Consider the following 26,973-nt stretch of genomic DNA (forward strand, 5'->3'; position numbering starts at 1 on the left):
ACCATCATGAGAGATGTCACCAAGTCCATTCCGTGCCCTGGGGACAGGGCCAGTACCAAGGATGTCCCTCAGGTTCAACACCTGAACCAGGTCTCCCTCCTCGGGACACAAGCAAGTTCGTACGCCAGGCAGGCGTCAACACTTCTTGTTGTCTTCCTGGATTTCTACATAAGGGAGCCCCACGCGCCAAGAGTCCCGTGGCCAGTAGCGCACGCGGAGGGTCTGGCCGGGCATCTCGTAGCTGGCATCCACCAGGGCCATGGCGACCATGCCGTAAGGGAAGGTGATGCTGATGATCACGTGCCTGTGGGACAGGAGGGCAGAGCTGAGGAGGTGCCACAGCAACCCCACCTCCCCCCAAGGCTTCACCCTAACTTCCTTCTCACAGGCTTCAGCTATCCAACAAGAGCTGCTAGGTCTACAACCCTTGTCAACAGGTGCCTGCCAGTGGGATGCCTTTCTACTGCTGCCCGGCCCACTGCCCAAGCTCTTGTCATCATTCTGGGTGGATGGATGGGTGGATGGATGGATGGATGGACGGATGGGCGGATGGATGGATGGATGGATGGATGGACGGATGGGCGGATGGATGGATGGATGGATGGATGGATGGATGGATGGATGGACGGATGGGCGGACGGGCGGACGGACGGATGGAAGGATGGATGGATGGATGGAAGGATGGATGGATGGATGGATGGATGGATGGATGGATGGATGGATGGATGGAAGGATGAATGGATGGAAGGATGGATGAATGGATGAATGGATGGATGGATGGATGGATGGATGGATGGATGGATAGATGGATGGATGGATGGATATATAGGTGGGTGGATGGGTGGATGGGCAGATGAACAGTTTCATGGATGCTGCATGGTCAGGCCTGAGAGCAGATGCTTACCAGACACTATGCAGGTAGAAGAACTGTACCCACTGCCAGACGTTGCAGAGGAAGCGGTCGCTGAGCCAGCTGGTCAGCGCGATGGCCCACAGGATTACAGAGACCTCAATCAGGTGCCGCAGCTCCTTGTTGCTGGTCCTAAGGAGGGTAGAAGAATCAGGGGGTGGAAGGGATGCCTGGCTCGGACACCTGCAGGTGCAGAGGCTGACTGACTAGTGGGCGATTCTTCCATTCAGGGCATGGGGCTCCAACGTGGGAAGGAGGGGAGGAGTGAGGATTAAAGATGCAAGGCTGGGGTGGCAGCTTAAGCTGCCATATGTGACTCTGACATCCCATTTCAGAGCTCTGGTTGGAGTCCAGGGCACTCCACTTCTAACCCGGCCTCCCTGCTAACGCTCCCAGGAAGGCAGCAGAAGATGACCCAGGGACGTGGGGCCCTGCGACTGCATACAGGAGACCAGGTGAAGTCCTGTCTGCTCTCCACTGTAGGCATTTGGGGAGTGATCTATTGCACAGCAGTGCTCTCTCTCCTTAAAAAAGAAACAGAAAAAAGTTCTTTAAGGAGCCTTTCAAAACTCAACTGCCCCCTGCTAGAGATGGCTCAGGCACAAACTCGTGACTTCAGACGTTAAGGAAAGGACCATGTTGGAGCTTAGTCCAAGGTTGGCAAGCAAACTCCTGCAAGGAAAGCCAGGTGGGTGAGCTACCAGGATCTGCTAGGAGGCGCAAGCTTCGTACACAGCTGTGGCCTCCTCACACCTGCTGATTGCCAAGGCCAGAACATAGGACGCAAACAGGAGGGGCCGGGCGGTGTTGTGACCCCTACCCCAGCCCCTCCCGCCCCTAAGAGATAGCCAAGCCTAAATCTAGATTTAACTACCAATGTGTAGAGAACGCTACCACCCTCCCGTATGTATGAGAATATGGTGATCATGTGACCCAGTGCAACCAGCATGGCATGCAGAACTGCTCCACGCAGTGGGGAGTTGCTCAAAGAAAGTAACTATGGAATGACCACAGGCCCCAGCACGGCTGAGACGCCTGTGCTTCCGTGTCTGCTACAGCTCTGTTCACTCCATCCAAAACAGCCCAGCCACAACAGCAACCAGTGCGCCCGGGAGCTGATGAGTGGGTCGAGAAAACATGGCCTATGCCGGACCCAGTGCAGTAGCCTGGTGGCTAAAGTCCTCGCCTTGCATGCATTGGGATCCCATATGGGTGCCGGTTCGAGTCCCGGCTGCTTGGGCAACGCAAGCACCACTCATGATCTCCACTCATTTGTGCAATCTTAAAAAAAAAAAAAAAGAAAGAAAGAAAGAAAAAAATGAATGCTTGTTGCCTTCCCAGGCACATTAGCAGGAAGCTGGATGGGAAGTGGAGCAGCCGGGTCTAGAACCGGCAGTCCTGTGGGACGATCACATTGCGACTGGAGGTTTTCCCTGCCATGCCACAGTGCTGGGCCACAAACCATTCTCCTCTCATCTTCTACGAAATTATTTTTTTAAAGATGCCACAAATGAGTAAAGATGACGGGTAATGCTTGCTTTCTAAATCCAGGCGTTCTTATGTGGGAGGTTTGAAATAGATAATTCACTTACCTTTTAACCCCTCTCTTCCCACAAATTATTTGAAAGTGAGAGAGACACAGGTTGGGGGTAGGTGGTGGATGGAATATCCCACCCTCTGGTTCAACCTGGGGTGTGCACCAGGTTGAAGCCAGCCACCAGATGCTCCATCGGGGTCTCCCACATGGGCAGGGGGGCGGGCAGGTCCTCACGGACTTGGGCCATCCTCTGCCGCCTCGCCTGTTGCATCAGCAGGGAGCTGACTTGGAAGTGGAGCAGCCGGGACCTGAACCAGGACTGCAATACACAGCGTGGGTGACAACAGGCGGGGGCATAGCCCACTGTGCCACCAAGGCCAGCCCTCTGCATCTCCACCAAGCTGTCAGCAGTATCATATCGTGCTCAGGGGGTGGGGTTTTGTTACCCCAGGGACCAGGTCTGCAGACACATATAGATGGGTTCGCATTCTCACTTGTGGGTGAGTGACGGTGGGCTGTGGCTGAGCCTGGTGGCGGGGCCGAGAGGACCAATGACGCCCGCCCCACGCAGGTGCCCGTGCCTGGCACTCACTTCTTGTACTCCTGGTAAACGATGTAGAGGATGTGGATGGCAATGCTGTTGAGGGCGTAGGCGTTGACCGTGGGCCGCAGGAAGGACAAGAGGGTGCTAATCAAGGTCATCACGGCCACCAGACAGGAGAAGTGGGACCTGCGGGGGGCGGGGGGGAGGACACAGTGTCAGGTGTAAATCCTGTGGTCTCAGAGGGTGAGGATGGGGCGCGCACCGCCAGGCTCGGGTCAGTCTTGTGCGGTTCTCAGGCAGCCCAGCAGAGGGGATCCCAGGAGGGTCCAAGGTCAGGTCCTAAGAGGGTCCCGGGAGGGACGGGTGAGGCCAAGAAACAGCTCTAGGGGGACCCCAGGGGAAGGGGCAGGTCAGGGATTCAAGTGACCCAGGGAGGCTCGAAGGAAGGTTTCTTGGGCTCCAGCAAAATTCCAGGGGCTGGGGGGGAGGGAAAGCAAGAGAGGGAGGGGGTGGGGAGGGATGCCAAGGGTGCAGGTGAACCGAGCAGGGTTAGGATGCTATCAGAGGGCCCGGGGTGGGAACGGGATCAGCCAGGTCAGGAGGGGCACCTGGGACAGTCACATGAAAGAGTATGAAAGATTTCAGGCCCTGGAGAGGGGTCGCTGGGACTCTGCAATTTCAGGGACCGTCCCCTCCCCCCCCACACACACACACCCGCCCTGCTAAGCTGGCTCACACAGCATTTGAGGACTGCCCAGGCTATCCCAGTAGGATCAGAGGAGGTGGATGGGGAAGTGGGGCAGGGGAGTGGTACAGAAGAGCCTGGCTGCTCAGGGAGGCTGGGCAGGGTGGTCCCCAGAGGGTGTGAGCTCCCCCCTCTCACCCACCCACCCGCACACACACACACACACACACACACAGAGCCAACCTGCCCCCACCTGTTGTTCCCCAGGAAAACTGGGAAATAGCAGCGAGGCAGCCAGATGCTGTAACAGCTGGCCAACAGCCACAGGATGGCGATCTCGTCCAACAGCTGCCCCAGGAAACTGAGAGTCATGTGGAAGTACATGGAGAACAGACCTGGGAGGGCGGGGCAGAGAGCGCAGAGGCATAGAGGGGTGGGCGCGCTGGTGGGCACGGGCATCTGGGAGGACTGGGGGGCACCCCAGCTCACCACCCCGCCAGCCCCAAGTTCTACCTGTGATGGTGAAGAGAAACAAACTGCCGTAGCTGCCACGGGAGCGCCTCTGGACGTAGGGGTGCATCAGGAACGTCATGAGGGGTCCCAGGATGAGAAAGGAGACATTGCTGAACTGCGGGAGGCGGAGCAGGGGGAGGTTAGGCCGGGATGCTCGTGGTTAGCGCCGGGGTCCTCTCTCACCATTTGGGCAGAATTCATCACTCCTTCACTATAGCCTGTCCATCTCTGAGCTGACCTTGACGGTGACTGGGGTGGGCTTGGGGGTAGAAGCTGGGGAACAGTCTTTCCCCAACCACCTGGGGTCAGGGGATCCCCCACCCCTGAGCCCTGTCACTGGTGCTTCCCACAGTCTGTATGCAGAAGAAGCTGGGATCAGGGGCAAAGCACGGAGTCAGACCCCAGACACTCCGGGGTCTCCACTGCTAGGCTAAACCTCCCCGCTTTCCTTTTAGAAGAAGCCCTGCCTCCCCAGCAATGCCCGCCCCCCCCCCCCCGCCAGGTTCAGCACTCACAGAATAAACCAACCAGGGATCAATCTGGCCACTACCGACAGCAATCTAGGGGTGGTTTTTTTTAATATGTATTTCTATTGGAAAGGCGGATATGCACAGATCCCCTACGGGCGCCAGTTCTAATCCCGGCGGCCCCACTTCCTATCCAGCTCCCTGCCTGTGGCCTGGGAAAGCACTGGAGGACGGCCCAAAGCCTTGGGACCCTGCACCCGCGTGGGAGACCTGGAAGAAACTCCAGAAGAGGCTCCTGGCTTCAGATCAGCTCAGCTCCAGCCGATGCAACCACTTGCGGAATGAACCAGCAGATGGAGGATCTTCCTCTCTGTCTCTCCTCCTCTGTGTATATGTGACTTTCCAATAAAAATAAATAAATCTTTTACAAAACAGAGAGAGGGGCCGCCTGCTGGTTCACACCTGTGATGTCAGTAAGGACCAGGGCTGGGCCAGGGAACCGGAAACTCCATCCAGCTCCTGTGGGGGGGGGGGGCAGTTGGCGGGCACCCACCTACTTAAGGTGTCTCCTGGTACCCCAAGGTGCATGTCAGCAGGGAGCTGGAGTCAAGCACCAGAGATGCTGTGGTTTTGGGGGGCCCACGAGGTGCGGGTGGGGGCATTCCCCTTGGGGTGGCCCAGCCCCTTGTTGAAGTTTAATCTCCGATTAGAAGACAGTGAGGGACTCTGCCCTCTCACACCCATGGGTCTGTGATTCACGGATGAAGCCGATTGGCTTATCTCAGAAGCTGGCAGCGTTGGTGGCGGGGCCAGGCCCGTCCCGACACCTCCCCCTCGGCTCTCACCTTCGAACTCTTTGGATCTGGTGCAAGCCTTCGACTTTGGCCCAGAGGAGCCGTGGGCCAGGACAAACTTCTTACCCCACCCATGCCATTGTGTTGTTGGCAATGAAAAACAGGTTATAGGACGGCACGGACAGGCTGGCCACACCTCGGGCCACTGTCCCTGTGGCCAGCAGTCCTTCCTCTTGGCTAGGTCCCGTGGCAGGCAGGTCTGGGGCCAACCCCTTTCACCCCAAGCCCACACCTCCCCCAGTCCCCTCTCTCTCTCTTTCTCTCTTTGCTTCCCTCCCAGCACTGCCTCAGCCTCCAGCCCTGGGCGCATCAACACTCCGCAAAGATGCTGACCCAGCCCGTCTCCGCAGCCCGTCTCCGCAGCTCCTGTGCGCCACTGGGAACCCATATACGCAGCCTCTCTCTGTAACATCCAGCCGCTCAACCCGACTTGTGACTCCACCCACCACTCTCGGCTGCCTGACTTTGCCACCTGCTCAGGGAAGGACAGCGGGGTGTCCCTGACCTTCAGGGTTCTGCCTGAGCTGTGCCCACCCCCTGGACCAACCTCACCTCCTCCTCCTCACCTCTTTGCCCAAGCCAATGGCCGCCCGACATGCCTTGTCTCTGGGTGTCATTTTTGCAGCAGAAGATCCCCCAGTCACCCCCAGACCAGGGCAGGTGCGAGGGCCCTAACACGTCCCATCCTCTTGGAAGTTGCATATCCCTACACACACACACACACACACACACACACACACACAGAGCAGCTGTTCTGGGCTTCCTGTCTTCCGTTGTACCCCGAGGACCAAGAACATGACATTCTACCAACACTCACTGGGGAACCACATGGCTCAGCTATCACACGTGTGAAGACACTGTGCGGAAGATTTTACACGTAGAAAGTTCTAGATAAACGACACCATGTGGGGCTGATGCCATGCAGTAGTAGACTAAGCCTACACCTGTGGTGCCGGCATCCCACGGGGCACTGGTTCTAATCCCGGCTGCTCCACTTCCCATCCAGCTCCCTGCCTGTGGCCCAGGAAAGCAGTCAAGGACGGCCCAAAGCTTTGGGACCCTGCACCCACATGGGAGACCCGGAAGAGGCTCCTGGCTCCTGGCTTTGGATCAGCTCAGCCCCAGCCATTGTGGCCACTTGGGGAGTGGATCATCAGGCAGAAGATATTTCTCTGTCTCTCCTCCTCTGTATATATAGCTGACTTTGCAATAAAATAAATAAATCTTAAAAAAAAAAAAGAACATGTTTCATTAATCAATTCATTCATGTGAGAGTCAGAGAATGAACCTACAGAGGGAGAGAGATCTCCCATCCATTGGTTCAAGCCGCAAATGCCCACAACAGCCACAACTGGGTCAGGCTGAAGCCAGGAGCCAGCGGCTCTATTCAGATCTTCCCCGTGGATACAGGGGCCCAAGCCCCTGAGCCGTCCCCTGCGGCTGCCCAGGGTGTGCAGTAGCAGGGAGGCTGGCGTGCGGAGTGAACCAGCTGGGACGAGTGGCACGGGGAGTGAAGCAGCTGTCAAAGTCAGTCCTTCCGACTGGGACCAGTGTGTCTTCAGGACTTAACCAGAGTCTCCCCAAGGTCAGAGTGCACACCAGGGCCACGGCCGTGTCCCGTCCTCGCACCTCGTGCCCCTCCCCACGTGCCCGCAAGCTCCGCTTTTCCTGTGCTTTTCCAGGGCTGTCTCAGGGGTGCGAAGTCGCCTCCTCCGAGGTTGCCCGGACGGGGCCCACTGCCGCCTCCAGGTCTGACCTAATGATACCTCTGGCAGCAGATCAAACATCAGCATTGCTGCGGGCACCCTCGAGGCCAGGCTCCGGGGAGATGGCGCGGCCGGAGACACAGGCGCCACCTATCACTGCACCTGAGACCAGAACGTGGGCGCGAGGGGTGCGGTGGGGGGTGCGAGTTTCCGGAGTGAAGGCGCAGCAGCAGCAGCGGGTGGGGTCCAGAAAGGGCCCCAACCGGCTCTGGGGCCTCGATAAACATCAGCAGCAGCGACAGTCCTGGTGCCAGGGTCTCCCGCCCTGCCCTGTAGCACTCAGCCTCACACCCCACCCAGGCCACCCAGAGCAGCTCCGGAGCCCCAGCCAGCTGACAGCTCAGCAACCCCGGCCCAGGGTGCCAGCCGCAGCGGGGGACTTCACCCCATCCATCCATCACCCACTCCTGAAAAACCTCCTCTATTTTTTTTTTTAAAGAGTTATTTGTTTTTCTTGGAAAGTCAGATATACAGAGAGAAGAAGAGACAGACAGAAGGATCTCCCATCCACTGCTTGGCCCTCCAAGTAGCCGCAACAACCGGAGCTGAGCTGATCCAAAGCCAGGAGCTTCTTTTGGGTCTCCCAAGCAGGTGCAGGGTCCCAAGGCTTTGGGCCATCCTCCAGTGCTTTCCCAGGCCACAAGCAGGGAGCTGGGTGGGAAGTGGAGTAGCTGGGATATGAACCGGCGCCTATATGGGATCCCAGCACGTGCAAGGTAAGAAGGCCAGCCACTAGGCTACCGTGCTGGGCTCAGAACCTCCTCTACATTAAGGACCACATGGTGGGGCTGGGAATGTGACGCAAGGCGAGTTTGACTGCCACCTGTGACCCCAGCATCCCATACTGAAGTGCAGGTTCAAGCCCTGGCTGCTCCACTTTCCATCCAACTCCCTGCTGATGTGCCTTGTGGAGGCAGCGGACAAAGGTTCAGGTCTGTTGGTCCCCGCCACCACTCTCAGCGAGACCTGGGCGCTGTGCCCGTTTGGGAAGTAAGCCTGTGGATAGCGTGTGTGTGTGTGTGTGTGTGTGTGTGTGTGTGAATTCTGCCTTTCCAACATCACCCTGCCACCCCTCCCACCGGGCTCCTGACACCTGCTGAGGACGGTCACCAGCAAGCACTCACTGGGCGCACATCCAGAGGCCGGGCGGGACAGGGAGGGGTGTGACAAGGGCGGCAGGAGGGAGGACCTCCTTGCCAGGACTTCGGACTCCATAAAACTCTCAAGAAGCAAAGATGATAAACGTCGCTTTCACAACTCGAGCTCACTTCACACTTGCGATGTACCAGGAGCTGTGGGCCACTTCCTTTACACCTCAGTGAAAGAGAGACCTACCTACGATGACATAATCAACAATCCTCGCTTGCAAGTCTCCCCACTTGGGACCACCCGCCCCTCGGGGCAGAACATGTGGGTTTGTGGCCCAGTTCCCCGGCGTTTCCTCCAGCTCATGCAGGCTCGGGGTCAGCAGCCCATGATGGCTCAAACCCTTGGGTCCCGGCCACCACTCCCGTGGGAGACTCGGATGAGGCTGCAGGCTCCTGGGCTCCTGGCTTCCACCTGGTCCAGCCAGCCCTGGCTGTTGCAGCTGTTTGGGGAATGAATCAGGAAACCGAAACGCACATTCTCCGACTCTGTACGTCAAATAGATGAAGGCAGATAAAACTAAGCATGGTGTTCGCATTTTCAGCACCATTTAGTACTTAGAGCAGTCAGCAGGAGCGCCAGAGGGGAGCGCCTGGCAGCCGGCGGCATGGGCACGGAGGCAGAGGCAAGCAGGTGCAGACGGGCACGGCCCATGCCCTGATGTCCCCCCCGCCCCGCCCCATGCCACTGGAAGCCAGCACTCCCAACACCCCTGACTTCAAACGAGACCCTAGGTCTTGTGCCTCTCCTCCTCTGCCCGGTGCCCTCAAAAGGGAGCCCACACCCCTCAACTTGGCATTCCTGCCTTGGCCCCAGGACACTCCTGCCTGCTTGGGCTCCAAGCCGCCACTGAGACCTGCCAGCTACATTTTCTTACCCCAGGGCCTTTGCGCACACGGCCTCCGCGACCCCCCAAGAGACCAATCTTCTGGTACGGCTGGCATTGCCTCCTTCAGCAAGCGGTGCCTCCCCCACCTCCAGCCCAGCCCCCATCCCTCTCTCCACCTCAGGTGGGGCTGGTAGAGCCTGTCTTTGTGTTGGGACCAGCCCCTCCACAGCAGAGCGCCTGCAGGGGGTTGGCTCACGGCGTCGGGGTGCACACAGGAGGATTCAGCAGCACCCCGACGCGGCATCGGTGACAAGCTGGTCCCCCCCGCCTCCTCCACGCTCTCAGTGCACCCTGAACAGACCAGCTCTCGCTTTACCATTTCTTCTTCTTCCTTTTAATGATTTATTTATGTTCACTGGAAAATCAGATTTACAGAGAGAAGGAGAGACAGAAACATCTTCCATCTGCTGGTTCACTCCCCAAGTGGCTGCAATGGCCAGAGCTGAGCTGATCCGAAGCCAGGAGCTTCTTCCGGGTCCCCCAAGTGGATGCAGGGTCCCAAGGCTCTGGGCCGTCCTCCACTGCTTTCCCAGGCCACAGGCAGGGAGCTGGATGGGAAGCAGGGCCGCCAGGATTAGAACCGATGCCCCTATGGGATGCCAATGCTGCTTGCAGAGGCTTATCTTTTTATGCCCCAGTGCCAAGAGACCATGTCTTTTTCTTCTATGTCTAATAAAAGTAGCCACACAGAAGGCAGAAACCGAGAGAAAGTTTTTCCATCAGCTGAGTCGCAGGCCCACAACAGCCAGAGCCGGACCAGGCCAACTCGAGCGGCCAGGAGCTCCGTCCAGGCTCCTGCGTGGGCAACAGAAACCCAAGGACTCCAGCGATCGCCTACTGCTTCCCAGAGCACTCGCTGGCAGAAGCTGACCTGGACCTGCACAGCAGGAACCGGGACTGGGCACAGCTGCCACATCCCCTGTAGGAGTGTGGCGTTGGGTCCTGGCTCCTGCGCCTGGGAAACACGAGGGGACAGGAGCTTGGGTCCCAGCCACCTGCATGGGAGGCCCAGGTGGAGTCCCAAGCGCCTGGCTTTGGCCTGGTCCAGCCCTGGCTGCTGTGGCCATCTGGGGAGTGAATGCGCAGCTGAACAATCGCTCGTGTTCTGGCTCTTGACAGAGATACAGGCTGATGCTTCCGTTACACGGGGAGTCAGCCAGGACTTCAGCCAGGCACTCCGACCCGGGATCCAGGCATCCCAATGCCGACTCAATTCTGCATTGCCTGCCCAAGCGTAGCTCTGAATTCTGCTTTTCCTCAAATTTTTACAGCTGTCCTGCATGGCCTGTGAATTTAGAACAATATTTATGGGCCTGGTGTGATGGCTCAATGGTCAAATCCTCACCTTTCAAGCACCAGTATCCCACATTGGCACTGGTTCTAATCCCGGCTGTTCCACTTCCCATCCAGCTCCCTGCCTGTGGCCTGGGAAAGCAGTGGAGGACGGCCCAGAGCCTTGGGACCCTGTACCCATGAGGGGCACCCGGGAAAAGCTCCTGGCTCCTGGCTTCAGATCAGCTCAGCTCTGGCCGTTGCGGCTACTTGGGGAGTGAACCAGCAGACGGAAGATCTTTCTTTCTCTGTCTCTCCTTCTCTCTGTAACTCTGCCTTTCCTGATAAAAATAAATAAATCTTCAAAAAAATTTACATTTTAAATGTCTGAAACAGAAATGGAAAGGTTTTATTTTTTTATGACATATGACAATTATATGAAATCCACCATGCGGTGCCCATCCAGTTTGATTGACAGAGTCACGCCCGACCCTCTGCGAGCTGTCCCTCACGGCTGCTCTCGCCCTACAAGGCCCAATCGGCGTTGCAACAGAGGCCACGAGGCCGCAGAGCCAGAACCATCCCAGCTGGCTCCATCCAGGAACTCGCCGCCCACGCCACCGTGCTCAGCGTGTCGTGGCAGGTCTCACTCACTGTGGCAGGGAAAGGGTTTTGGGACACGCTCTGACTTTCGGAGAGTTCCACGAACGCTCTTCAGGAACTTCAGGAGTGACGTGAGTGCCGCACCCACAGGCCCGGGGTTCGAATCCAGGCTGCACTTCCCATCTAGCTCCCAGCTCAAGCACACCCCGGGAAGCGGCACATCACGCCCGAGTTCCTGGGTCCTTGTCACTCGTGTGGGAGACCCCATGAGGTCTGAGCTCCTAGCTGTGCCACAGCACACTAACCACGGAGGGTGCCTGGGAAAGGATCCAGCAAACAAAAATTTTCCCTCCATCTCTCTTTTCGCACCTTTCAAATAAAGTACAAATAAATTCACAATATTTATATGGATAAAATCCACGGAGAAGTGGAATTTTTAAAAGATATGTGGAGTCCAATGGCTCCATGCATAAAATCTTCACCTTTCAAGTGACGCAGATCCCATATGGGTGCAGGTTCTAATCCCGACTGCTCCACTTCCCACCCAGCTCCCTGCCTGTGGCCTGGGAAAGCAGTGGAGGACGGTCCAAAGCCTTGGGACCCTGTACCCATGTGGGAGACCCAGAAGAGGCTCCTGGCTCCTGGCTTCAGATTGACCAGCTCTCTCTTTCTTCTCTCTCCCTATAATTCTTTCAATATAAAGGTTTTTTTTTAAAAAAAGAAAAAGTTCATTTTAGCATCCACAAACTTGGAATCCATGCTGAATTCTTCTATCTCAAACACACACACCCTTTTCTCCTGCACGATCGGAGATAGTTCACACACACACACACACACACACACACACGTTTGGAAAAAATTTCTGCACCCAAATCAACTTTTGCATTAACCCCACTCTGCATGAATTCTGCGGGGTACCCTCGCGGTTCCCGTCCCAGTCATGGTGAATCTGGGAAGATGTTATGGCAGCCCACACAAAGTGTGTAGCCAAGTGCCCCCAAAAGCCCATCGCCCACGGGTTCCATGGCGTACATGGCGGGAAGCCCAGCACAGGTGACCTGCAGGGCCCTGCGGCCTCATGGCAGGAGCTCCACAGAGCCCAGAGCCTCGCCTCGCACAGCTGTGCGCCCGGCAGCCTGTGCAGGCACAGCACGGAACCCATCTGGCTGCCCCAGTCTCAGCAGCGCTGGCTGAATGTCACCGCCACGGACGCATGTGCGAGCTTTCCAGGCCACGCTCCGTGGGTGTCAACAGGCCTCAGACGCCGTCCTGGGAGGTGGCATGCTCAGCGCCCAGGCGGGTCAGTGCCCCTCCGCTGTGGGCGCCAGTGCAGGCAGGCAGCTCAGACGCAACCTCCTCCTCCAGGAAGCCTACCCTGCTCTATCCCCTGGTGACCCTGCTCTGCCCAATGCCCAGCAACTGCCAGCACGTCCTCCCCCCACCACACACACCCCCATCCTCACCCTAAAGCGATGCCTGAGGGCATATCTGTGCCTTCTGCACAGGAACGACCCTTATAGGTGCCAGCTCCAGTTCCAGCTGCTCTGCTTCCCACCCAGCTCCCTGCTGATACACCAGGGAAAGCAGCGGAAAGTGCCAGCCCCACTGCATAGGCCCCCGCCACCCACCTGGGAGACCTGGAAGAAGCTCCAGGCTCCTACTCGGGACCCGCCCCTCTCTGGCTGTTGCAAGGCTTTGCGGAGTGAACCAACATATGCAAAAATCTCTCTTCCTGTCTCAATAACTCTTTGAAATGAATAAATCTTAAAAAAAAAAATAAAAGACACAAGGAGTCACGCCAGCCAACCCTGCCCATTTCCTGGGGAGCCGGGATTTGAACCTGTGGCCCCCCCGCCCGCTGGCTGCCGGCCACCCTGGGCACCCCCTGGCCTCACCGTGTTGTAGAACTCGGCCACCAGTTCCGAGTGCTGGAAGTTGGTCTCACACCAGTCTACCTCGGAGCTCTGGTACGCGAAGATGCTGGGCATGCCTGCCGCCCGCTGGCTGCGCCTGGCCGAGTGGAGCGGGCAGGAGCTGCCGGCGGGAGAGCCAGCCGCCCAGAGAGAGGGGGCCGGGCCAGGGTGAGGCGGGGAGAGCAGGCGGGCCCGAGAGGAAAAACCTGCTGAGCCACTCTGGGCTGCCTGTCGCTGGGATGGCCCGGCTGAGGTGTGTGGCGCTGGTGGCCTTGGGCATTCCCCAGAGGCCCGGACCGGCCAGGCAGGGCAGGGAGGAGGCCGGGAGATGTGGGAATTAGGGTGTGGAGGATTGCTAATTGGTATTGGAAGCAAGCCAGAGCTCATGGAGGTGAGTGATGGGACCACTCTACCCATTCCACAGAGGGACAAACGGAGGCCTGGAGCAAAACCCTCACTCCTCCACCCCTCGCCCCCAGTGGTGAGGCCAGGATGGCTCCAGGCTCTGGGCTCTCCACCGCTGGGCTTTCCTACCTAAGTCTTAGGGAAACCCACCTAAGTGGGTTCAGCCCAGATCCCCTGAGGAGTCTTTGCTACCCACAGGGGGCTTTCTGAAATCCATGCTTTCCAGAGGTCTTCCGAGAATTCACAAAAAGACACATAGGATTAAAAAAAAAAAAAAAACCAATATAAGGGGCCCGGCACCATGGCTCAATTGGCTGATCCTCCACCTCCAAGCCCAAGCATCCCATATGAGCACCGGTTTGCGTCCCGGCTGCTCCACTTCCCATCCAGCTTCCTCCTGCCTGTGGCCTGGGAAAGCAGGACGGCTCAAAGCTTTGGGACCCTGCACCTGCGTGGGAGACCCAGAAGAAGTTCCTGGCTCCTGGCTTTGGACTGCTGCAGCCCTGGCCATTGGGGAATGAGCCAGTGGATAAGAGATTTGTCTCTTTTTCTTCTCTCTCTCTCTCTGTAACGCTCCCTTCCAAATAAATTAGTCATTTATTTTATTACTTGATTAGCAGAGAAACATATTCAAAAGATGTGGCATCTCCTGGTTCATTTCCCAAACGCCAGTAACAGCTGGAGGCTGGGACCCACGTGGGTGGGAGCCGGGTAGGAGCTGGGCCACACGTGTTGCCCCACGGGGTCTACACGGGCAGGAAGCTGGTGTCAGGAGCTGGAAAATGCTTCAGGAAATTCCAGGGTGGGCTAAGTCCTCACCCCTCCGCCTATTTCTCAAACACTTTGCTTTAACTTGCCGGGCCATTTCCACCTTGGGCGGTCTGCGTCTCGCATCTGTACTCTGAAAATGGATTGAAGAGCTTGTGCAATGTCCCATCTGGCACCGAGAGCCACCTCCACAGCGCCTCTGAGGGCAGGGTCACTCCTGGGGCTGCTGGTCCGGGATGCCCAGTCTTGGTTTTCTGGGGTCTGTCTTGGCAGAAAACTTGGACCGACGGTTTTCAAACTCAGACGCTCCAAGCTTGGATACAGACAAGGCAAATGTCCTCCCCGCTGTGCCGAGCACCTGTCCCTCGCTGAACATGCTTTGGTTTTTATTTTGTAAAATTTATTTATTTTTTTACTGGAAAGGCAGATTTTACAGAGAGGAGAGACAGAGGAAGATTTTTCCATCGGCTGGTTCACTCCCCAAGTGGCTGCAACAGCTGGAGCTGAGCCGATCCAAAGCCAGGAGCTTGTTCCAGGTCTCCCATGCAGGTGCAGGGTCCCAAGGCTTTGGGCCGTCCTCCACTGCTTTCCCAGGCCACAGGCAGGGAGCTGGGTGGGGAGTGGAGCAGCCGGGATTAGAACAAGCACCGATATGGGATCCTGGCGCATTCAAGGCAAGGACCTTAGCAGCTAGGCTACCGTGCCGGGCCCCCTCATTGAACATTCTTTGACAGCCCTAAAAGAGAGAAAACACTGTCTCCAGGTGCCTCGCCGAGAAACCCTCAGCCCAGAGAAGTCGAGCAGTTTATCTCAGGTCACACGACCGGGCACTTCACTCTCCAAACCTCTGCTTCCTCGCCCTTCAGCTGGGCCTGGAGACAACACCTCCCTGTCCCCCTTGCTGCTCACTCCCCTTCCAGGACCCGGCTGGAAGCTGGGGATGTGCGATTCCTTTCCCAGCTGGCTCATCATCTGTGTGTGCAGCATCCACTTTCTGGGGATGCCAGCTCCTCGGGGGGCGCGGGCGGGAAGATGTGTTAAGCCAGGCGGCGTTTTCCCATGCACACGGCACGGAAATGGGGATCAAAGCTGGTGAAACTTACACAAGCCAGGAGAGATGCTATCGGCGCGAAGTCACTCACTGGCTTTGACATGGTCTGGTTGTAGATGTTATCTTGGGAGACGGGCGGGCGGCTGGACGGGCGTGGGGACGGGGCGGGCGCTCGAAGACTACCTGTGGCTTCCTGCAAGATTCTAACGAGATTAAGAAAAAGTTCACGGAGCCGGCAGGTGGCTGGTGCCCGGAGTGAGCGCCCCCCACTGAGGATGCCCAGCGCTGCAGGGTCTGGCCCTGAGCCTCCGTCTCTGCCCCTGCCCCTGACTCCCTGCGAAAGCCCACCCTGAGAGACAGGGGGGCATGCTCTGAGAGCTGGAGCTCCTGCCACCCGCACAGGGGACACAGGTGATGTTTCTAGGCTCCTGCGTTTAGCCCAGTCCATCCTGGCATCTGCCTGGGAGCTCTCTTTGCCTCTTTTAAATTTTATTTATGCATTTTCTCATTAAGGCTGGCAAGGGTGGTGTAGTGGGTTCGGCAGGGCTGGCATCCCACACGTGTCCCAGTTCAAGTCCCGGCTGTTCCACTTATGATCTGGTTTCCTGCTAATGCGCTTGAAAAAAGCAGTGGAAAGTGACCCGGGTCCCCGGGACCCTGCACGCACACGGGGCAGACGGGAGGAGGTGTTCCGGCCCAACTCTGGCCGTTGTCATTGTGGAGAGAATGAATCAGCAGATGTAAGATTTCTCCCGCTCTCTCCCATTGCCTTTCAAATATACAAAATAAGTATTTGAAAAAATAGAAACCAATCCAGTTTCATAATTGACACACGGATGGGTATACAAAAGTGCATCAGGTGCCCAGCGCAAAAGCCTACTTGGGTAAATCCTTGCCTTGCAACGGCTGGGATCCCACAGGGGCACCAGTTCTAATCCCGGCTGCTCCACTTCCATCCAGCTCCCTGCCTGTGGCCTGGGAAAGCAGTGGAGGATGGCCCAAAGCCTTGGGACCCTGCACCTGCATGGGAGACCTGGAGGAAATTCCTGGCTCCAGATCGGCGCAGGTCTGGCTGTTGCGGCCACTTGGGGAGTGACTCATCGGATGGAAGGTTTTCCTCTCTGGCTTTCCTCCTCGTTGTATATCTGACTTTCCAATGAAAATAAATAAATCTTAAAAAAAAAAAAGTTGCATCAGGATGGATCCCTCTGAGTTGAGAAAGATGTGAATTCTGGCAAGTTCATGACCTAACCAAGCCTTGAGGACATGAGGCTGCCCCGTGTTTCCTGCATGCCTGGGACTTCCAGGAGCACACGTGGACAAGGCAGCTCGTGCCAGCGCTGACGCGAGGGGGGCCCACACTCCCTCCCCGGCCACAGGTGGATGTCGGTGAGCGTGGGAGCCCCAGATGCTGCTTCTACAAGGAGGAAGGCAGTCCCAAGAGCTCCCAGCCAGTCCGGCAGGCACAACCTGAACACACCCAGGATTGCGACGGCTCGTGGGGGAGGGAAGAGGAGAGACTGGCCAGAGGCAGGACAGGGCACCTCGCCTGGCACCTTCCTTCCTGGCTCCCGCCCTCCTCTCACACACACACACACATACACACACACACACAGAGTACAGCCTTGGAACGGAGTATGCCCCAGCTACGCATCCCCGCCCCCTGCCAAACCCAGGACCCCACTGCACCCGGAGGAGAGCTGCCAGGTAAAACACAGATGCCTGACTAAGTCTGAATGTCAGATAAGATACGGGGCCAATAACGTCTCAGCATAAATCCCTGCCTGTGGCCTGGGAAAGCAGTGGAGGACGGCCCAAAGCCTTGGGACCCTGCACCCGTGTGTGGGGGACCCAGAAGAGGCTCCTGGCTCCTGGCTTCAGATCGGCGCAGCACCGGCCGTTGCGGCCACTTGTGGGGGGATAAACCAGCAGATGGAAAATTTTCTCTCTCTTCCTCTCTGTATATCTGGCTTTCCGACAAAAATAAATAAATCTTCAAAAAAAAAAAAAACAAAAAAAGAAGAAAGGAAGTGAGAGAGAGAGGAGGGCTGTGTGCATTTGTCACGTGGCAGGAGGCGTGGGCACCAGGGAGTGACAGCAGGGTGGGAGGCAGGTCTGTGAGCGCCCTGGCCCTTCACCCTGCCCTGTGCACCTCGCACCCGACGTCTCGGATCCTGGCCCAGCCCCGGCTAGCACAGGTGTCTGGGAGTGACCCGTTGGGTGCGGGCTCCCTCCCTTTCCTGTCTCTGACTGCCTCCCCAATAAGTCAATAAAACTTTGAAAGCTGATTTGATTTCATTTCCATCTACTTGAGAGAGAATACGGAGAGCAAGCTCTTCCATCTGAGGGGTCGTTCCCCCGAAGGACCTCCAGCAGCCGGAGCTGGGCCGGGCAAAGCCGGGAAACTCCGCGCAGGACCGCCACGAGGCGAGCAGGCACCCAAGGGCTTGAGCCATCACTCGCAGCCTCTTTTTTTTTTTTTTTAAGATTTATTTATTTTTATCGCAAAGTCAGACTTATACAGAGAAGAAAAAAAAAAATCTTGCACTCCCTAAGCAGCCACAATGGCTGGAGCTGAGCCAATCTGAAGCCAGGAGCCAGGAGCTTCTTTTGGGTCTCCCACGCGGGTGCAGGGTCCCAAAGCTTTGGGCCGTCCTCCACTGCTTTCCCAGGCCACAGGCAGGGAGCTGGATGGGAAGTGGAGCAGCCGGGACGTGAACCAGCGACCTTAGGGGATCCTGCAGGATGTAAGGTGAGGATTTTAGCCACTAGGCTACTGAGCCAGGCCCAAACTGTAGCCTCTTAGAGTGTGTGTTAGAGTGCAGGCAAGCAGTGCGGGGTTCAAACCAAGCCTTCCTACATAGACTGTGGGCATCACACGTCACGATGAAATGTACCGTGCCACCCACCTGCCTTGATCCACTGTTTGGAAAATGGCCCTACGGGGTGGACGGAGGCCACGGTTACGCGAGCAGACCTGTGTCAGAATGAATCCAAGGGTCCGCTTAAAACGGACTCGTCACGTGAACACTGTCCCATTGCAAAAGCAAAACAAAACTTGGGTTCTGTCTTTCCTGTGAGCAAAGGTGTTCCAACGGAAAAGCGCAGCGTAACAACCTCCAACGACAAGTTAACAAGGTGACACCCAACAACGGAGCCAACAACGCGACCACCCAACAACGGAGCCAACAACGCGACCACCCAAGAACGGAACCGACAACGTGACCACCCAACAACGTGACCACCCAGCAACAGAGCCAGCAATGCGACCACCCAACAACGGAACCAACAACGGAGCCAACAACGCGACCACCCAACAACGGAACCAACAACGACGGAGCCCAATCAGGCCCTTAGGGCACCAAGTACTGATGCGTGCCAATCCTGGGCTGTGCGATCCCACTGGCACGTTATGCCGCCTCGGAGGACGGATGCTCGGGGCTGGGGGAGGGAACAGGGGGTGTCGGCCCCTGGGACAGACTTCTCTCTGGAGGCAACAGGAACATTCTGGACTCCACACAGGCAATGGCTTCACATCGCAAGGACACTCAATGGCCCTGAACTTTTCCAAAATGTTTATTCTCATCTATTTGAAGAACTGAATGGGGCCCAGCGGCGTGGCCTAGCAGCTGAAGTCCTCGCCTTGAAAGCGCCAGGATCCCACATGGGCGCCAGTTCTAGTCCCGGCAGCTCCACTTTCCATCCAGCTCCCTGCCTGTGGCCTGGGAAAGCAGTGGAGGACGGCCCAGAGCCTTGGGACCCTGCACCCGCATGGGAGACAAAGAAGGGGCCTCTGGCTTCAGATTGCCCAGCGTCCCGCCATCTGTGCGCTCCTCCACCCCGCTGTCCTCCTCCTCCTCCTCCTCCTCCTCCTCCTCCTCCACCCCGCTGTCCCACCTCACCACGGTGCAGCCGCCACCTCTGGTTCTGCTGGCCTCGACCCTGGTCTCTATCACGGCGTGCGTCTGCCGGCGGTCTCCATCACGAAGCAGGCGGGGACTCGGCGGCTCGGAGGGCAGAGCGCAGGGGGCTTGGCTGCAGCACATCCTGCTGCGAGAAGCGGCACTAGAGGGTCTGTGTGCCTGGGGAGAGGGGCGGGCAGCCATGGTGCCGGCCGCGGCGAGAGCAGCGTGAGGCTGCACTGCCACCTGGTGGTCACCCAGCGATGGTGCCGGCCGCGGCGAGAGCAGCGTGAGGCTGCACTGCCACCTGGTGGTCACCCAGCGATGGTGCCAGCCGATATTCCCGCCGTCGCGCGGAAGTTGTAGTCCCGCCGTCGCACGGAAGTGGGCGTTCCTGGCGCGGAGCGCGCCGGGAGTTGTAGTCTCGCCGTCGCGCGGAAGTTGTAGTCCCGCCGTCGCGCGGAAGTGGGCGTTCCTGGCGCGGAGCGCACCGGGAGTTGTAGTCCCGCCGTCGCACGGAAGCCGACAGGGACGCGGGACGCCATGTGGCCGGCAGTCTTGGCCCGGGGGTCCCGGGTGGCGTCCGGCCGGTGGTCCGCGCTGGGTCCCCTCCTGGCCGCGCGCTGCCCCTGGCGGCGGAGCCTGCACGCGACGGCGGCCCGGGCCGCGCCGCTCATCCCCATCGTGGTGGAGCAGACGGTAGCGCGGCCCTCGCGGGGTGGAGTCGGGTTTCGGGGTACGGCCCGGACCCCGACCCCTCACCGCTGTCTCCCCGACGTCCCAGGGTCGCGGCGAACGCGCCTACGACATCTACTCGCGGCTGCTGCGGGAGCGCATTGTGTGCGTCATGGGCCCGGTGAGCGCCACCTGCTGGGCGGCCCTGACCCCTGACCCCTGACCCCTCACCCCCGACCCCCTTCCCCAGCAGCGCCCTCCTCACTCCTGGCTTCACGTCCCCTCCCACCCAATCCCCTGACCATTAAGACCCCTTCCTCCCTGGTCCCCATCCCCCTTCTCCCTGGTCCCCATCCCCCTTCCTGCCTGGTTCCCATCCCCCTTCCTCCCTGGCCCCCATCCCCCTTCCTCCCTGGTCCCCATCCCCCTTCTCCCTGGCCCCCATCCCCCTTCTCCCTGGTCCCCATCCCCCTTCCTGCCTGGTCCCCATCCCCCTTCTCCCTGGTCCCCATCCCCCTTCCTCCCTGGTCCCCATCCCCCTTCCTGCCTGGTCCCCATCCCCCTTCTCCCTGGTCCCCATCCCCCTTCTCCCTGGTCCCCATCCCCCTCTCTCCCTGGTCCCCATCCCCCTTCTCCCTGGTCCCCATCCCCCTCTCTCCCTGGTTCCCATCCCCCTCCTTCCCTGGTACTGCCCCATCTGACCTCTCAAAGTTTGGCCTCTCCCTCCCGGTGTCCCACGCCGGGCCCTCCCCCTGACCTCCCCCTGACCACCGTTTCCGGCACCCACAGATCGATGACAGCGTGGCCAGCCTGGTCATCGCCCAGCTGCTCTTCCTGCAGTCGGAGAGCAACAAGAAACCCATCCACATGTACATCAACAGCCCTGGTGAGCGGGGCGGGCACTCCGGAGAGACCCCCGGGCCAGGGAGTGCCCCAGGCTTGTGCTCCGGTGTGTGGGTGCACTGGGCAGCACTGGGCAGATGCCACGAGCTAAGCTGCCCCTGCAGTGCCAGCAGCCCGTAAGGATGCTGGTTCCAGTCCTGGCTGCTCCGCTTGCCATCCAGCTCCCTGCTAAGGCGCCTGGGAGAGCAGTGGGAGATGGCCCGAGTGCTGGGGTCTGAGTCGTCTCTCTGGCTCACCCAGAGGCACAGGGGATCCCCTGCTTGAAGGGCATGGGGGGGTAGCTAGGCAGGAGGACCTGGCCCAGCCCCCCTGAGCTCCCCCTCCTCCTGCCACAGGTGGCGTGGTGACCGCAGGCCTGGCCATCTACGACACCATGCAGTACATCCTGAACCCCATCTGTACCTGGTGCGTGGGCCAGGCTGCCAGCATGGGCTCCCTGCTGCTGGCTGCCGGCAGCCCGGGCATGCGCCACTCGCTGCCCAACTCTCGCATCATGATCCACCAGCCCTCGGGGGGCGCGCGGGTGAGTGGCCGGGATGGGCGGAGGGCCAGGAGGCGGGGAGAGGAGTCCACCCCCCACCGGCCCGGGTTCCCGTCTCGCAGGGCCAGGCCACGGACATCGCCATCCAGGCCGAGGAGATCATGAAGCTGAAGAAACAGCTGTACACCATCTACGCCAAGCACACCAAGCAGAGCCTGCAGGTCATCGGTGAGGTCCCCGCGCCATGCCGCCCGCGGGGAGCACAGAGAGCCACGCCCTGGGCCCCGCCTCCTGGTGCCGAGGGGGCGGGGCTGGCAGGAAGGCACGCCCATGGCTCCTCCCCTCACCAGGCTGTCTGCCCCCCGCAGAGTCGGCCATGGAGAGAGACCGCTACATGAGCCCCATGGAGGCCCAGGAATTCGGCATCCTGGACAAGGTGCTGGTGCACCCGCCCCAGGATGGTGAGGACGAGCCGGAGCTGGTGCAGAAGGAGCCCGCAGCAACCCCAGACCCTCCCACGCCAGCAGGCTCCTGAGCCCTGGGGACTCTGCCACCCGGGACCTGAGTGGACGCCCCAGACCCGCCACCCCGGGACCTGGGGATACCCTGGAGCCCACCATGCCAGCAGGGTCTGAGGCCTGGACCCCACTCCCTTAGGACCTGAGGGGGGTCCCCTGGAGCTGGCCACCCTGGGACCTGAGCTGGGCACCCCCTGAGCCAGCTGGCCACACAGGCAGGCCTCCCGAGACACTGTGATTCCAGATTAAACCTTTGTGGTCTGGTCCTGCGTCACGCTCCATGATGGGGACAGGGGAAGCGCATGTGCCCGCCTCGCCATGCCCTGCACCCCGGGCCGGACCCTCCATCCTTGCAGCACAGACACCACGGACCGGGGCCATGAGGGGAAGCCGCCCTTGGGGAAGCCGGGGCGGGGTGGGCAGTAAGCATCAGGGTGTGAGGTGGGGTGGCAAGGCCTGGGCAAGGCGCCATGTGTGTGGGGCCAGGGACAAGCCTACCTGCCATGGAACAATGGGGACTGAGCAAGGCGTGGAGCCAGCTCTTCTGCATCTTGGCAGGTGGGGCGCAGCAAGAACGAAAACGTGGGGGTTGAAGGGCGCAGGATCCACTGGGTGCTAGCCAGGACCTCCTCCAGGTCTCCCATGCGGGTGCAGGGTCCCAAGGCCTTGTGCCGTCCTCCACTGCTTTCCCAGGCCACAGGCAGGGAGCTGGGTGGGAAGTGGGGCTGCTGGGACACGAACCGGCGCCCATATGTGATGCTGGCAGTTGTTAAGAAATAAATGAGTTCGTTGCAAGCACTTGAGGTCACGTTTCTTTGCGCTTTGCCCCCACGGACAAGGATATTCATAAGCAGGACAGAGTTCAGCATTAAAGTGCTCGTTCCAATAGCTCAGCAGTCATGCGGGCACGGCCACTTCCTTCTGGGACTTTCCTGTATTGTCTTTACAGATGTATTTATGATAATTGGAAAGGCTGATTGTCTTTCCGAGGCTTTGGGCCATCCTCCTCTGCTTTCCCAGGCCACAGGCAGGGAGCTGGAAGGGAAGCGGGGCCACCGGGACATGAACTGACGCCCATGAGATCCCAGCGTTTGTAAGGCGAGGGCTTTAGGCACTAGGCTCGCGCGACGGGCCCTCCTCTCTCTGGGTTATATTTGCGAGGCAAGGGACTTCCATCGCTTCTCTTCCCCATCAGGGGCGCCATCCGGGTCTCCCTAGGGGTGCAGGGAGCAGTACAGGGGCGCCATCCGGGTCTCCCTTGGGGTGCAGGGAGCAGTACAGGGGCGCCATCCGGGTCTCCCTAGGGGTGCAGGGAGCAGTACAGGGGCGCCATCCGGGTCTCCCTAGGGGTGCAGGGAGCCAGTACAGGGGCGCCATCCGGGTCTCCCTTGGGGTGCAGGGAGCCAGTACAGGGGCGCCATCCGGGTCTCCCTTGGGGTGCAGGGAGCAGTACAGGGGCGCCATCCGGGTCTCCCTAGGGGTGCAGGGAGCCAGTACAGGGGCGCCATCCGGGTCTCCCTTGGGGTGCAGGGAGCCAGTATCGGGGTCATGTTCCCCGAGCTGTCTTGGCGGGAAACCAGCCCCGGAACTCGAACCGGCCACTCGGACACCGTCTGAGCGCTGACTTCTGACCCCAACTCGGCCCCATTGTGACCCCTGTCCCTCTGACCCCATGACCCTGACCCTGGCTCTCCCAGGCTGTGACCCGGACGCCTTCCACCTGCCAGAAAGGGGCGAGGCGACTGACGGACATGCCGCTGCACCAATGGGTTTGGCAGCTGCAGGCGCTGCCACCAACAGCGCAGGAGAGGAGGAGGGTTCTTGGCGCAGCCAATAGCCTTGCGCGGGAGGCGGACCTCGATCGGGAACGAGCCAATCGCAGGAGAGTCTCGGCCCTGCCTCAGCCAATGGCCGCGCGGCGGCTGCGGAGCGATGGCCGGCCCCGGGCCGCTGCCTGCCTGGCTCCGCGGCTCCTGCCCGGCCGTGCTGAGCCGCCTGCGCGGCGCCGTCCTCGTGCGGCCCGGCTTCCTGAGCGCGGCCGAGGAGGACACGCTGAGCCGGGAGCTCGAGCCCGAGCTGCGGCGCCGCCGCTACGAATACGACCACTGGGACGCGGTGCGGCGGGGCGGGGCCGGAAGGGGCGGGGCCTTGGGAGGGGAGGGGCCCGAGGATGAGGGCGGGGCCCGTCCCACAGAATTGGAACCCAATCTAAGCCCTGAGGGGCGGGGCCTTGGGAGGGGAGGGGCCCGAGGATGAGGGCGTGGCCCGTCCCAGAATTGGAACCCAATCTAAGCCCTTGGGGGCGGGGCCTGTCTGGGAGCTGTAAGCCAATCAGGGTCCTTGGCCGTGGCCTTGTGGTGGGTGGGGCCTCTTGGTGGGCGGGGTTTGGGCCGGGGCGGAGCCAGGGCAGGATGGAGCCCCTAGCCTTGGAGGGGTCAGGGCCTGGGGGATTGGGGCCCTGGGGCGCAGGCGCGCTGTGAAGCTCGGATCTGGAGCCGAGGGCTTTGGAAACAAGGTTAGGGTCGAGAAGGGACTCGGCAGGAGACCAGGCCTTGTCAGCTTTTGGGGGTGGAGGAGTTCTGGGTGGGGACCCCGAGGTCAGACCTGGATAGTGTTTGGTCTTGACGCCCACTGGGAACCTGGCTGCGGTCACAGGTGTGGCGTGGGCCGGCTTGGGAATGATCCCAGCTCTCTCCCACCAGGCCATCCACGGCTTCCGGGAGACTGAGAAGTCACGCTGGTCCCAGGCCAGCCGGGCCATCCTGCAGCGCGTGCAGGTGGCGGCCTTCAGGCCCGGCCAGGCCCTGCTGTCCTCCGTGCACGTGCTGGACCTGGATGCCCGCGGCTACATCAAGCCCCACGTGGACAGCGTCAAGGTGGACAGGGCCTGGGGTGGGGTCGGGATGGGGTGTGTGCGTGGGGCCGGGGCCTGACCCCCACACCCTGACCCTCCTCTTGCAGTTCTGCGGAGACACCATCGCCGGCCTGTCCCTGCTGTCCGCCAGCGTCATGCGGCTGGTGCACACCCAGGAGCCGGGGCACTGGCTGGAACTCCTGCTGGAGCCTGGCTCCCTGTACATCCTCAGGTTGGCACCGACACCTGCCCACGGCTTCCAGCACCTTCTGTCACCCACGTGGCAGACGTCATCGGTTCCCCCACGGCGAGCTGCCCTCACCCCGCACTCCTTTTCCTCCCCGCAGGGACTCAGTCCGGTATGACTTCTCCCACGAGATCCTGCGGGACGAGGAGTCCTTTTTTGGGGAGCGACGGATTCCCCGCAGCCGTCGCATCTCTGTGATCTGCCGTTCCCTCCCAGAGGGGCCGGGACCCGGGGAACCCCCACAGCCCCCTCCAGCCTGCTGACCCCACTGCTGTCCCCCCTCATCACCACATCTGGGCCTCTCACAGATGCCTGAATGGGAAATAAAGGTGGCAAACTGGACAGAACAGCCTCCCCCTTGGCACGGATCACTTGTGGGGCAGGGGGCGGGGTGATGGTCCCTGGCAACACCAGTCCATGGGCAGCTGAGACAGACACACAGAGGCACGTACGGGTGTGGGGCCCCCAAGGCCAAGAAAACGGTTTCCTTTATTGCATGTGCTGCCCCCCGCTGCCGCCCCAATAAATAAGTCAGCCGCACGCTTGGGCTCCGGGGCCACTGGCGGAGCCCCATCTTAGCCACAGCCACAGGCGGCCGCCGAGAGCTGGGGCAGCCGCTGCCAGCGGAGGCGGTCATCCAGGAAGACCACGTCGGCGTAGCGGGTCGGTCGGCAGCAGGGCACCCCGTGGGCTCGACCCTGGCCCTGCAGCCACGCCAGCGTCAGGCCGTGCTGGGTGCGGGCACCGCGCAGGCAGCTGCCGGCGCAGTAATGGAAGATGACCTTTTCCTCCGAGGCGTAGCCCAGGCCCAGCTCGGCCACGGGCAGGGTCAGGCTCCAGAGCTGGCACGGTTCGGCCGGGGCACGGCGCAAACGGGCACCTGAGGGACAGACAGGGGACACTGCCAGGGATGGGGGGCTCAGGGCAGGATGCTGTGTGGAGACACCACCCTCCCCCAAAACCCCCTCAGAGATCCTTACCCAGCGGGCGCCTCGGGGTCCCCCCAGCTTCTGCCACTTGCTGTGACAGGAACTCCCGCTCCGTTGCTGCCACCACCATCGAGGGAGCATCCCAAGGCTGGGATGCCCGGCCCAGCTGCAGGGACAGGGGCAGCAGCAGCACGGCGCCCAGCATCGCTGTCCCCATGGCCACCGTTGCTGGCAGGTCTCAGGAAGGGGGACCCCGTGTCCCCTGAATTTATGCCCTGCTGGGGCCTGGGCAGGAGTTAACCTGTTCACCACCGGCTGCTACGGCCCCATGTCGTCCACACACTTGAGTTCAGGGGCCCCCGTTCCCCCTAAGGGTTAAGGGTTCACACCTCCACCGCACCCAGACATTCCACAGATCCATCTCCGACATCCCCCCTGATTTACGAGTTGTACCGGCAGCAGCCAGGCCCCAGCCGGTATACCCACCCTACCTGAGGTGTGTATGGCGGGGTGCGCTCCAGGGGTCCCCAGCAGCGCAGGGAGCTCCCTCCCAGTGCTGCATGCCATGGAAGGTGGCAGTGTTTCTTACACATGTGCCAGGAAAGAGCAGCTTGGCAGATGGGTGAGCCGACGGGGTGCCCCTCCGTCATGGCTCCTGCCCGGGGCGGATGGAGGGATTAAGGCATCATGGCCCTGTCTCCGGGCCTGGCGAAGCCGGTGTCAAAAACAGGAAAAGGGAGAGGCCAAGGGCTGGGCTATGCACACACCCAGGCCAGGTAGAGCCCCGTGCCTGCTGCCCCCTCTGGGACCCAGAGGGAAGCTTCTGGAACAACCAGTGGGACAGGCGGCAGGGGCTGCAAACCCTGGTGGCTTCCATGCCTGGACCCGTGTGCATCGGGCACTGCTTGGCCCAGCGGTAAGGCAGCCTGTTTGCTGTGGGAGTTGGGGCTTGATACCACTACCACCCCCCAAAAAAAGGGGGTTACATAGGAGTGGGGCTTGGCCTAGCAGCTAAGACACCACTGGAGACACCCAGCTCCTTTCTCAACCCAGCGCACTGGAAGGCAACAAGTGCCTCCAAGTCCTTGCGGAGACCTGGAAGGAGCTCCTGGCCCACCCGGAACCGTGGCTGCCGTTCCCT

The 26,973-nt window shown here is 60.1% G+C and overlaps 4 protein-coding genes across 5 annotated transcripts; 2 read left to right on the plus strand and 2 right to left on the minus strand.

The window, feature by feature from the left end:
- Window positions 1–60: 60 nt before the first annotated feature.
- Window positions 61–13,174, minus strand: ACER1 (alkaline ceramidase 1). Its single transcript, XM_040990921.1, has 6 exons — window positions 13,082–13,174; window positions 4,190–4,304; window positions 3,930–4,071; window positions 3,040–3,177; window positions 905–1,042; window positions 61–304 (listed from the first exon to the last, which is right to left on the minus strand). The coding sequence occupies exons 1-6, from the start codon at window positions 13,172–13,174 to the stop codon at window positions 136–138; spliced, it is 795 nt and encodes a 264-aa protein (XP_040846855.1). The 3' UTR covers window positions 61–135.
- A 6,573-nt stretch (window positions 13,175–19,747) lies between these two features.
- LOC121163378 (caseinolytic mitochondrial matrix peptidase proteolytic subunit) lies at window positions 19,748–22,478 on the plus strand. Of its 2 annotated transcripts, XM_040990923.1 has the most exons (7): window positions 19,748–19,924; window positions 20,010–20,081; window positions 20,690–20,786; window positions 21,139–21,326; window positions 21,407–21,512; window positions 21,653–21,833; window positions 21,867–22,478. In XM_040990923.1, exons 1-6 carry the CDS (start codon window positions 19,769–19,771, stop codon window positions 21,817–21,819), a joined length of 786 nt encoding a protein of 261 aa, XP_040846857.1. In that variant the 5' UTR covers window positions 19,748–19,768; the 3' UTR covers window positions 21,820–21,833; window positions 21,867–22,478. The 2 variants fall into 2 exon arrangements, with proteins under 2 accessions (XP_040846857.1, XP_040846856.1); XM_040990922.1 differs by having other exon boundaries at window positions 21,653–22,477.
- Window positions 22,479–23,553: 1,075 nt separating this feature from the next.
- ALKBH7 (alkB homolog 7) lies at window positions 23,554–25,284 on the plus strand. Its single transcript, XM_040990943.1, has 4 exons — window positions 23,554–23,917; window positions 24,505–24,678; window positions 24,764–24,888; window positions 25,004–25,284. The coding sequence occupies exons 1-4, from the start codon at window positions 23,735–23,737 to the stop codon at window positions 25,164–25,166; spliced, it is 645 nt and encodes a 214-aa protein (XP_040846877.1). The 5' UTR covers window positions 23,554–23,734; the 3' UTR covers window positions 25,167–25,284.
- A 194-nt stretch (window positions 25,285–25,478) lies between these two features.
- On the minus strand, window positions 25,479–26,262 carry PSPN (persephin). The gene is made up of 3 exons (XM_040990226.1): window positions 26,220–26,262; window positions 25,884–26,060; window positions 25,479–25,783 (listed from the first exon to the last, which is right to left on the minus strand). Exons 1-3 carry the CDS (start codon window positions 26,260–26,262, stop codon window positions 25,479–25,481), a joined length of 525 nt encoding a protein of 174 aa, XP_040846160.1.
- Between the last annotated feature and the right edge of the window lie 711 nt (window positions 26,263–26,973).

The sequence above is a fragment of the Ochotona curzoniae genome, unplaced genomic scaffold (assembly GCF_017591425.1).
Source record: "Ochotona curzoniae isolate NIBS_2020 unplaced genomic scaffold, NIBS_Ocur_1.0 contig_605, whole genome shotgun sequence".
Lineage (NCBI taxonomy): Eukaryota > Metazoa > Chordata > Mammalia > Lagomorpha > Ochotonidae > Ochotona > Ochotona curzoniae.